This window comes from Oculina patagonica, chromosome 3, assembly GCF_052425735.1.
Source record: "Oculina patagonica isolate OP01 chromosome 3, crgOcupat, whole genome shotgun sequence".
Taxonomy (NCBI): domain Eukaryota; kingdom Metazoa; phylum Cnidaria; class Anthozoa; order Scleractinia; family Oculinidae; genus Oculina; species Oculina patagonica.
This window is the reverse complement of record NC_135760.1, coordinates 5,713,399-5,725,782: the sequence shown is the minus strand read 5'-3', so window position 1 is coordinate 5,725,782 and position 12,384 is coordinate 5,713,399. Positions and strand designations below refer to the sequence as shown.

The window sequence follows — 12,384 nt, the reverse complement described above, 5'->3', positions numbered from 1 at the left end:
CTCCCCTTTTTGCTATTAAGCAAATGGAAGAGCCTATACCTTAGCCTGACCTTTTACGCAAACAAATGGTCCTTCAAAGAGAATTTTAGTTAAAAAATTTACGATCTCCTTGACTCGATTTGTTTTCTCTACGTATACACCGTATCAGAGTCTCGATGTCTTGCAAAGGCTATCAAGGGGGTAACAATGGTTTAGGCTCGCAGAAAAGAAGCTAAAATATATTAGTCTCGCCCTCTCGCAAAGTCAAAGATTTACTACAATTCGCCGTGTCATCTGTATTAAAACAGAAAAGATTTAACGCGATTCCTTGACTCTGTGCTTTATTACATTAACTTCTTAAAATGAAACAAATATGCTCCTCGCTTTATTATTGGATCCTTCAGATGAGTCATCAGTTAATTATTCAAAAATTCCTCAGGCTTCATACAACGGTAAAATTTTTGTCCGTCATAATCTTTGTACTTGCCACACGCCAGTCCTGGCATGCAGGGGCAAGATGACTTCTGGAAATAAGAAAAACATAGAAAAGTAAATTAGAGTTGACATAATTGATAAAATGTTGAGTTGCGGTATAAATAGCCTGCTCCAGGCGTTCGGTTAGATAGAGGTTTGCACGGAACACGGCGAGTAAAATACACGGCACGCAATACATGCAGGAGCGATGACGTTTCCCAAGGGGTCTGTATTTCTCAGGAAATTTGGCAAAAAATAATGTAAAATAAAAGTAGCTGACAAAAATGGCGTTATCTTGTAGCGTGCCATCCGTTAGTTAACCTAAGTAAGCCTAAATAGGTTTTTACATATAAATGGTAATTAGTACAAATTTAGGCTATTTACTGATTTAGGTTCTTATTTTTTAAAGAAAAATTTACATTGTTGTCAATAGAATTTTAAGTGGTATTCAGCCTATTCTGTATATGAAATTTGCGTACCATTTTATTTCTATTTATGTGATTGTATCAATAATAATATTTTATGATTTTCAACATTGGCATTTACATTGCAACTGGAGCGATAAGGCTCTTAGGTGCTTCCAAAGAGGATCCATAAAGTTTGATTAATTGATTTTAGAAAATAAGAACCTGTTTCCAAATTTTGGGCTAAAGAGGTTTTTTATATTGAGGGTGTCTATCTGTCTAAAAGAACGTTAAACCCTCTCTCTGCACTCTCTTTCTGAATCTCGGGAGAAAAACAGACTGCAGGCAAACAGGGCAATTATATTCGGTACAAGAAATTGTAAGAAACCATCAACAGAGTTAAAAATACAGTTAAAACTCGCAGATAAGGTTCATTAAATAGGTTCTTATTTTCTTGAGAAAAAAAAATGCTGCTGTGAAAACAGTACGAAACTCAAGTTGATATTGCTATGCAGCACTCACTGAAAGAAGAAACTGCTATATTTGTGCAGACACAGTTGTGTATAGTATACTGGAATGGCATTGCCATGGAGTTGGCTTATTTTCCTTGCCCAGTAGAGCTTGTTTGATTTGATTTATGAATTCTAGGTTTTAAATGAATTCTACGAAATAAGAACCTGTATTAAATTTGAGCTTAAGGTGATTCCACTGAAATAGAAGGAGTATTAAAAATTTTCTGAAACTTGGTCCAGGTTACAATTATGTTATGAGCATTAAAAAAATGAAATAAAAAATGGGGGTCACCGCGCTAGTTTTTGTGTAAAATGGATGGGCATTATAGTAAATATACGACCCGCGAGGTATATATTAGGAACCCTAGTAATTCGAATGGGGAACTATTGTTTCTAGAAAAAAATCATTTTTGCATTAAAGTATTAGTCTATTTCAACAAAATAGACTTTGATCTTATATTAAAAACTATTCTTATTGTACAGGAATTAAGATAACGAAAGAAATTAAAGATTTTGCTTTGTGCGCACGTTAACGGCACTACCTAAAAACGTGTTTTTTACGGCATTAAAATTAAAATATCTCAATGTAGAATTTTAAACTTTTCTTTAAATCGCGTAATATTGTAGACAACTGTATGGCATTTAAATTAATGCAATAAAAAAGGGGGGTCACCGTGCTCGTTTAAGAGAAAACGACCATTTCTTTCCCTACCGAGCGTAGGCTGAAGGGAATCTCGTAGTGTTCGGTGTGCGCGCGCGCTCGTGCGCGCGCTAAATGACGCGAAAACGTATGCGCAGCAAGGATGCACAATGCGATACCGTGGAATCACCTTAAAACAGCCTTACATATAGGGGTATAAATGGAACTTCTAGCCTAACAGGTTTCAAATTTTAGGTTCTTATATGCGGGTTTTTACTGTACTGTTAGGAAAAGTTGTACATAGCAGCATACCTCTGGTGAACAAGACTCGTTGTGCTTGGGTTTGGAATAACACTGCATGGTCCATGAGAAACAACAACCACTCTCACCACAATCCTCGTTGGTATTACAGTTCTAAAAATGTTGAAATTTTAAAGTTAAGGTGGCTCCATAGGGTTTTGAGATATTACGGCGCGCGCACAAGTGATACCCATCAAGAGATCATTTTCGCGTTATTTCTTAAACTAGTTAAATAAAAGCTGCCGAAATATTAAAAACAAGGACTAAAATATGTTGTGCATTATTCTTTTTTAAAATAACGGCCTTTGTTTTTGAACTACATCTACTCAAAAAGTCCTTTTTTTTTGGTGTTTTTATGGTTTTGATCTTAAATTTCTTTAATTTTCTTCGGTGAAAATTTTTTAAATTCTCCCAACGGATTGAATCTGATGAGAAGTAACTTTTAAAAGCAAAAAAAGTAGGGGTTGTCCAGGTCGTTTTTGCGTTTTTGGTTATTTTGTGTTTTTTTGACTAAGCAAAAAAACTGGCTTACAAATTTTTTTTAAAAAACGGCAAAAAGGGCAGTTAAAAAGGTATCACATCTATGCCAAATTTTAAGGAATTTCACCGAAGGAAACTCTAGTAAATACCAGGGGAAAATTTTTTATTTTCGCCCGAATAACAATTACGTCATCAGAATAGAAATTGTCCAAGATCGCTATTTGAGCATGCGCGAACTTTCGAACCATACGAGTTGATGTGTAAAGACGAGCGTTTCCCGGTTGTTGTCGGTTTTTGTGCGAATATCTGTTAACACAATGGTTAGTTAGAGACATACCTTAATCCTTTATGTAGCAGAATCTCTGAAATTCTGCTCGAAGTATCTTACAATCGCGGAGACTATTCTTTATTTTATCTTTTGCTTTCGGTCGTACGAACTTTACAAAAGCGGCCAGAAGCACCGCGGACGTTGTAAATACCTTTTTAGGGTGTTGTAAACTCTATTATCTGCTCAACACAGGAAAGCACGGGTGTTATTTCATTGGCAGGAAGCAAGTCTCGCGTTTTCTTGCCGAAAATTTCACGCTCGCGTGAAGCCGCCATGTTTGTTTTGATTTGCCGGCTTTTCAAGCTCGTACCCATTCTTCGCGCGGTCAAGAAACCCTAATGAGCCACCTTAAATTAAGGCAGATTTAAGGGTTGTCTTCATCTCAAACAACAACTGTGTTGCTCAAGAGGAGTCGGGTAGCAGCCTCTCTCGAGGTCTCACATGAATGGCTCGCTACACTTTGAGAGAACAATAGAACAAACAACAGGAACAATACTGCCTTTAATTTAGAGGACCAGTAGAATTACAAGCTTACGAGAGCTGCTACACTTCTAGGCTAACAAAGGTCTTGATTGGTTTACATACCGTATTTATTCGTTTAAGCGCCCTGGGCGCTTATTAAATTTTTGGACCTTGAGAGTGGGCGCTTATTCGAGGTGGGCGCTAATTCGAGGCTGAGCGCTTATTAAATTTTCACCATTCTTAGCAAGTAGTACGCTTATTTTGCAAGAAAAAAATAAATAATAACAGAACGTGAAGGTGTCCAAAAGCCGAATTTTTTACTGATCCTTGAAAGTTTCTGTAAATTATTGAGAAAGCTTGATCTTCAGAGTAGTCTCTTGGTAGTACTTAGTCAATTTCACACCTCTCATTTTACTCCTCTCGTACATGTCAATTTTTTAGGGGGTGGGGGTGGGCGCTTATTAACTTTTACTACCTACAGAGTGGGCGCTTATTCGAGGTTGGGCGCTTATTCGAATAAATACCGTAACACAATGGTTTGAACTGTAGTGCAAAGACTAAGGATTTGAGAGCCTCAGCACTACTAGTTAGTTGTTTACAATGATTCAGCTGAGCGAACCTCGTTGGATCCTGAATTTTTTTCAGCCCTTCTTTTTCAACTGCTTAATCTGATATAGAACTACGAAGATCTCAAAGGATTCTTTTTCTTCTTTTTCACCACATTTGACATATATATTTAATTATTTTTTCGTATTTACATTTTTACATTACGTTTTCAGTATAATAAATACATCACTCTCTCCAACATCAGAAAACTATTTATTTCATCTGTTCATTCATCCTATCGAGAAATTCACTGCTTCTTCGAAGCTCAGAGCAAGAATTTGAGGAATTTTATAAAAGGACGTTTGAGGAACTTTGTGAAAGGCGAATAAATGAATCAAAATGAACGGCAACTTTTGAAATAATATACGGTGTGTTAAATTTCAGTCGTTTCCTCTATCGGCGAAATCAGTGGCACTATGTGGTGTAGATAAAGATAGGAATTTGAAATTCAGCTTTGAGACAAATGGAACCTAATTCTAAACCTCATTCTACAACACCTGAAGGATCCATAAAACCAAAGGAAGAAAAACGAATATTATTTCAGTGCCACTAGCTAGCTTATTGTATTTGCTTTAAAAGAAGAAAACGGGAAAAAGATCCTTGAAAGGTATGGTGCGCTTTCCGCAAGAAAGCCACCAACATCTAGGAACATCGAAAAATTGCCAGCAATTGCATAGACAGCATTTCTTATGAAACCAAAAACACAAAGATTTTTTTAAAACCTGAATGACTACTGCAAAGCCAAGAAATGGAAAGAAAGCAAATGACACAAACCTGACGGCTTCCTATCTCGTCCAGATCTGACGGAAAATTTTCTTTATCGTTCGCCCAGTTAGAAAGTTTCCGACCGTCTGCTAAGAGAAAACTTGCCAGAAGAATGAAGATGAAGCGTTTCATTTTTAATCCAAATGGGCTGGTAGTTTTTGAAGCGCTCGACTTTAACACCAACAAGTAAAAAAAAGTGTTAGTTTAGAGTGACAGCCGTTTAGATATAAGAGATTAGTTTTATAAAAGCGCCTCCCGAAAACTAAATATTTGTAGCGATTTTCGGACAGTTATGGAGGTTTTTGTGTAATAGCGAGATTTCTTTTCTTTATCATACGACAAGCTGGACGGAAATTAGTAAAAATTGTGATTTTAAAATTGAACAGTTAATTCTTCGCCATTGACAGTAGATATTTTAGTTGTGCAAATGTCAGGAAGCGTGACTTTTTCTCCACCCAATAATTTTTATAAAATAAACAAGTTAGCCATGTTGCGCGATCGGTAAACTATTACGTTCGTCATTCGTTAGTGTCAATACAGGAGTTAATCCCAAGAGCGATGAAGATGTACATTCTCCTTACAATGCCAATACATTTTTAAGTGAGGAGGCAATGAGAATATAGAAATTTATCAAATAAAGGATATTGTCTTATCGTATCACTGAATTCTCAGAACTGATATTAAAGATAATATATGAAAGCCGGTAATGAGAGTTGCTTTGTTGAGTTTTCGATTGCAAGAATCAACAGCTTTTGTCACATGACAGGAGAATTTTAATCTTGGTGTGAAATGTTTGCATGTTTCGATAGTTTGTTGATACATATTAATTAAATCACAACAAATTAAATCCACTTTTTGTTTGTCTATGGCAAACACTGTAACAGCTTCGTTTCCTGTGACAAATCGCAGTTTACATAAAGAATTTTAATTTTCGCGAAGGAACATTTACATAATTGACCAAAAACAGGCGAAAACAGGAGTTTGTTTAGTGCGAATGAGTACAATTATCGTAACGATTCGTGAACACTTTGTGAACTAAAATTGTTAACGTAAATTAAAGATTGCTGAATTTCGAGGTCACTCGCGCGCCGCGTACTCTAGAAATCTGATAGTGCGCGTGCTGTTAATCGTGAAGCGTTAAGTGTGCGTGAGTTGAAGCGTGAAGCGTGTGCCTTTAATTCTCCCGTCAAATTCCCCTCAGCCGAAAATCATTTTTTCAAGGAATTTAAAATCACAATCATTTACAGCCTGATCTTTTCATAGAACTGAAAAGTCGAGAAATTGCTCCTGAAAGCTTTCGAAAGTTGTTCAATTGAGAAATTTCCTGTTGCAAAGTTTCTCGCTTTATAAAAACTAGCTGATCTTGATTGCAGGGCGTTTAAATGGGAATCAGTGAATGTATTATGATGGGGAAAACTGCCCTAAAAAATACGATTTGTGTAGACAGCTGATTTTCGCGTTCATGCAGGGAGAGATCGCATGTCACAAATGTAATGTCAAAACTCAGAATGTTACAAACTATATTGACAATCTTGAATGTGATGAACTTACTCCATTATCAACTTTCATTACTTACGCACACAAACAGACTGATTTTCGATTGTTTTGATGAAATGAAATTTGCTTAACTGAATTAAACATGGTAGCAACCCATTGTCGAGAACATGTTCGAGATAAGTAGGTCTCAAATGTTCCACGGTTCAACAACAAAAACCGCCATTGTAACAGTTATTTCCATTACATGTATCCTCTATTGGTCTTGACAATTTGTACAAAAAGATCCCGAAATTGGTAGAGTGTTTGCACCAGAACTGCAAAGAACATGAGTTTTAATCCTTTCCGTTACTGAGGGGCTAATTGTGTTTAGACTTTCTTTTTCACGCGTTTATCTTTTATATGCATGAACTCATTTCCATCAAGTTGTTCCTTACGCCGCAGTTTACATAAAGGATTTATTGCTGGCGAGCCCGAGCGAGGCAGCAGCCTATTCTTTACAATAGCGAGAAAGAGCCAAAATTTGTCGGATGTAAGATCGGAGACATGCGCAGTGTCGATGGCATTTTTATATCCTGGGTAATCCGTATGCCATCCGGGGTAACCACTCTATTGTACTTGTGGGAGGCGCGGTGGCCTAATGGTTATCGCGCTCGACTCCGAGTCGAACGGCCCGGGTTCGAGGCCTGGCCGGGGCACTGCGTTATGTTCTTGGGCAAGACACTTTACTCTCACAGTGCCTCTCTCCACCCAGGTGTACAAATGGGTACCGGCGAATTTACTGCTGGGGGGTAACCCTGCGATGGACTAGCATCCCATCCAGGGAGAAGTAGCAATACTCCTAGTCGCTTAATGCTACGGAAACCGGGATAAGCTCCGGCTGTATGGGTCACTTGGCTCGGACACAGACTTTACCTTTACCTTCACTCTATTGTACTTGTGATGACATCACGTAAAATGTACGTGGAAATAGAGGTGTGAAGTATCGATCGATTTTACAATTCGGTGAGTTTCCGTCTGCAAAAAATAAATAACTAATAAGCCATTTTTAGCAAGATATAAGCGAATAAACTTTCGCTTCTAAGCGCAGTTTCGTGGGAAAGTTACGGTAATAAAGTGCTGCAAATGGAGTTTCAGTTTACATACGTGACACTGCGATTCTTCCAGCATCAAGCTATTTTTTTTTCCATCAAGAACGCGATACATACATTTTTGTAACGCATCCAACGTAAAGGAAATATATTTTGAAGCTCTAAACTGATCAAAAGTGAGAGATATTCTTTAATTTACAGCGAGAGTGCAGTTCAAGTTGTCAACACTTCGCCGCTCAACTCCAAAAGGTGGCATTTATACGAGGTAAACGTGTCATTGTTTATGCCGCCACTTATGACTAGTTTCGCGGGGAAATAGTCTCTCTTTAAGAACACCAACCCCTTTTTCCCATTTATTTCAAATCTTATTATCAGTATTTCCTTCCAGCTCTGACGCCAGCACCCACTTTCACTGTTTGAAACTCCCAGTTTTATATAATACCGTAAATGATCCAGTAAACGCCCTTCGGAACATCGAAGAGGCCAACGATTCCAACATGGTGGACTCCCATGACGTTGAAGACATCGATATCAACCCTATTGGAGTGTTCATTCGCAATTGAAACGTTCGATGCAATGATTGGTCAGCTTTGGGTGAATAAATTTTATAACAGAAAACGATAATTTTTGCTAATTCTATACCAAATAAGCAAGCGGTTGAACGGTTTCCCAGGTCGCTTTTTGGTGTAGGGGAATTTCAGCAAGATTCATTTCCCTTCCGAGCTTTGAAGGCAGGGCTTTGGTGTTTCCCGCAAATACCGTAGTAGAAATGGATATGCGGCAAAATATTGTGATAAAATAAACTAAGATAGCTTCAGTTATCAGTGCCCCCCAAGAGATAATTACACTTTGATGCCCTTTTTCTTTTTGAAGGATAGAATATAGAACATGAATATTGTACAGCTTGTCATTGACAGGCTAGCTAAGTGCACAGTTTTTAGTGAGCCTGGCTCATCAGTATTTTTTCCCGAAAGTCCAACCAGTGACTGGCACATACGTAGGCGACATTGGTGAATGAGAATTTCGCTTAAAACGCAACCGTCAGAGAATGGTTAAAGAGACAGTCAATGCGTACATCGAATTTCAAATTCTCGATCCGACGGTGAAGGATTTTCATCAGCTTGTTAAACGGTGATTAAGTCTAAAATGTATCCGTGCTGACCATTTGAAGTGTTTTACTTTTTTCAGACATACTCTTGCATTTCATCAACTGCATTAAGATGTATGTTTAAAATCCATAAAATTAATTGAAAGTATCCGTGAGTTTTCTGTTTTGTGGTATTTCTTATACTTCGTGTATTCCTCGGAAAAGTAGCTACTTTCTGCTAAGAGTACAATCAAAATTCCTCAAACTACAGCTACCAAACCCCAAAATTAAATGCTAGTCAGCCACTCGTTTCTTCTTTGGGAAATTTGTTAACAAATTTGCATGTTGTGGTTTTAATTTTAAATCTGTGAAAATGAGCAAATCCATACCTTTTCAGCTTCAATCCAAAATAAGGAAACAAAAGAGTTGTAATCAGTCTACTATAAGTAATATGGAAAAGGGAAGAAATCGAGTTAAATCACGGTATTTAAAGACATAATGTGAAAACCATCATCGTTAAGTGTCGCGTTCACTTACCTCGATCAACACCTCTCGAATGAATACGAAGGTTGGTTGTAACAGGGTATTCTATCGGAGTGTTCAGTGGCAATTGATACGTTCGATCAGTAATAGGTCAAGTTGGGGTGAATAAATTACATAACAGCAGACGATAATTTTTGCTAATTCTTTACCAAATAAGCAAGCGGTCTCACGGTTTCCCAGGTCGCTAATTGGCGCAGGGGAATTTCAACAAGAATCATTTCCCTTCCAAGCTTTAGAAGCAGGGCTTTGGTTTTTCTAGCAAATGTCATAGTAGAAATAAAAATCAGACAAAATATTGTGATAAAATAAGCTACGATACCTTCAATTATCAGTGCCCCTCAAGAGACAATTACACTTTGACGTCCTTTTCTTGTACAACGATAGAATATGAATATTGCGCAGACTTACTGGCGTCAGTAAGGCTTCAAAACAGCCTATAGAAATGTTAAAATGTAAATGTTAAATGTGTCGATGATTGAAAGTTTTTCCCAGACGTTTCGGGGCTACTGCCCCTTTTTCAGTGGAAAATGTAACGCCAGTTAACGGAAAAAAGCTCGTGCGCGTAATCAATGTTTGAAATTAATTAAAAGTAACATAACAGATTAAATAAAGCCAAAGTCCACATTCAAGCCACGAGGTCGCAGAGTCTTGTAGCGGAAAATAAGCTTTGCCTCAAGCCGTTTTCTTTCCATGGTATCAGTTAGTCCGGCACGGAGCACTGACACAAGCATGTCGTTCGTGCTATGTCCTGGCAGATTAAAATGTTCAGCCACTGGAGTATCGCTTTGTGTGGTGATGAATCTTAAATGCTCTCTAAACCTATCAGCCAGTCGTCGGCCAGTTTCCCCGATGTAGCATTTGGCGCACGCGCGGCATTGGATTATATATACAGCATGCGTTGTGGTGCAGGTGTATCTTTGATGGACATGGATTGATCCGCCAGGTGCGTTAACCACCGGAATCGCGTTGGTCCTTCAAACGCCCACGCATACTCTACTGCGCCTACTGACTCGTCCCCAGTCGTCTTTTGAGTCCGTCTTGAGTCGACTGCTCAACACGGAGGGAATCATGGGAAGGAAGAGAAGCCTTTCCTCCTTCCCATCATCCTTCGCGTCTTGCAATTTTCGCATAAGAGACGACTGGGGACGAGTCAGCTGCGCCTAGCTGAACTTGTATTGACCCTGAACACAACATTGACCACCCATTTTACACGAAACCGATTTTCCTGTAATAGAGGGATAATTTTGAAAAAAAGGCTTCTAGATCTTTGACGACATAGTTTTCTCAAGGTCTTCGAAATTTGAATAATTTTTATGAGAGCGTTTTCGAGAAAATTTTGGATGGAGTTTTCAGGTGCTAAAAAAACAACAAAAACAAATATGAATATGATATGTACTAGTAGTAATCAGAGATTAGAGGAGTGCGTTCGACGTATCTGTAAGGTAAGGTAAGCAGGCAGTGGCAAAAAACCGACATGGTCGGCCTACAAAGTAGTATGCCTTATGTCAAAGTTAGTTTCCATGCTTATACCTCACTAAACGCGAGGAGGATAAGCGTGAGAAAGATTGTGCGACGAGCCAAAATGAATGAAATATGATTTACACAAAAATAATTATTTATTTCACTTGACCTGTTATCCTTTGGCACTAACGAGAGTTTAAACTTCCACAAACTTCGAATTCTGAAAATAGTTTTTCTTTGATTTACAATTCCACAAAGTACTTAAAAATACAGACAATTCACACAGTAATCCACTACACGCATATTACATTCACACAACGATTTCTTCGTCAAAACGTCTAGTGTTTCTAGGATGAACGGTATATCACAAATTCAAAGAAGTGATAAAACAATTTCGATCCGTATTATACCCACTCTCGATGCATTCAATTCTAACAATTTGTAGTTTTGTGCAACATATAATTGGAGGAAAATACGCTGGTTTACCTACGAACGAACTCCGTAGGAAACTACGCATCGACTTACTCGATTTCCACTCTTTTTACGACGTTCGGTGGCTGAAGACAACTCTGCTACCTTGGATTATAACCTTCTAATGTTCTCCATGTTATTTTTGCCAAAATTACAATTTTGGAAACACGTTTTAACCCTTTTCTTTCAAGCAAAATAATGTTTCTAAGCTCCGTTTGGGACGCCATCTTGTTTTGCAAAAAATCGAGGCCATCTGTGGCTACCAGTTTCCCGGCCGTGATTTGCCCCTGCAAAAATCAATCGGGGCGGCCGATTTGGAGTCCATACACCTGCGCGCGCATTACGGCTCGATTCATTTCGCATAACAGTGCACAGGCCTACCAACTCAAAAGACACAGGACGCAAAACAGAATTAGGCTTGCGCTCTCCTTCGTCGAACGCAATAACAAACGTATTTTTTTCCCGAAAACTGTACAGAAACAAGCTAATTTAACAAGCCAAAATACAATAACAACGAGGAATAGGCTATTAAAGGACTTAAATTATCTTCCGTTTCCTAACAGTTTCAAGGCCAAGGCTGAATTGTCACAAAAATCTCCAAAAATAATTAGTGATTCATGATGTACTGGAATTTACAAATGCACGCGGCTTGAGACAATGGAGACAGATAATGAGGTAGCGATCCGATGTAGGGCGAAAACCAGCGAATGTTTGAACATTCGCTCATAGAAAACTCGGGCTCAAAGTCTAATTGTTAATTAGGTGGGTGTCCCCTCAGTTAGTAATGGGTTTTCCCTTGACTAAAAGAACTGACACATTAATAAAGTCATCATAACCATAACTGCAATAAGACTGTGCCCCGCTGACTATTCATAGAGAATTCACTGAGTCTTCTAGATTTTAGTACACAGAAGTACAGTTTTGGATTGTAATCCTCGATTTTAGAATGTCTACTGAAACATACTCCAACGTGAACGTTTTCAAACAAATAGCCAGTGAACAGGCTCTCCGGTCGAGAATGTTCGTAGGCTACAAACAAACAGCTTAATGAGCAGAACAATTGCTCTGCACGTACATCATAAATCTTGCAAAGTACATTTTTTTCCCTGTAAAACAACACTGTGAAATGACAAAATACTGCTTGCTTTCAGTTTCGTCAGAACGGACTCTAGTGAAGTTACGAAATTTAGTGCTCTCTACATATTCAGCTGGAGGGGGTTCTTAAACCAATAGTTTCACTGATGTTTAGAATAGCGGGACTCTTAACAGACATAAAAAGTCATTTTC

The 12,384-nt window shown here is 38.3% G+C and overlaps 1 protein-coding gene across 1 annotated transcript; it reads right to left on the bottom strand.

Annotated features, from left to right (window-relative positions):
- Positions 1–301: 301 nt before the first annotated feature.
- On the bottom strand, positions 302–5,259 carry LOC144645229 (uncharacterized). Its single transcript, XM_078504728.1, has 3 exons — positions 4,960–5,259; positions 2,322–2,423; positions 302–503 (listed from the first exon to the last, which is right to left on the bottom strand). Exons 1-3 carry the CDS (start codon positions 5,080–5,082, stop codon positions 396–398), a joined length of 333 nt encoding a protein of 110 aa, XP_078360854.1. The 5' UTR covers positions 5,083–5,259; the 3' UTR covers positions 302–395.
- Between the last annotated feature and the right edge of the window lie 7,125 nt (positions 5,260–12,384).

Bases quoted from the DNA above. Each gene is read 5' to 3' on its own strand.
- LOC144645229 (XM_078504728.1), bottom strand. From the start codon at position 5,082: ATGAAACGCTTCATCTTCATTCTTCTGGCAAGTTTTCTCTTAGCAGAC. The intron at 2,424-4,959 runs GTTTGTGTCATT...CAACATTTTTAG, and splicing joins ACGAGATAGGAAGCCGTCAG to AACTGTAATACCAACGAGGA. The intron at 504-2,321 runs GTATGCTGCTAT...TCTTATTTCCAG, and splicing joins ACGAGTCTTGTTCACCAGAG to AAGTCATCTTGCCCCTGCAT.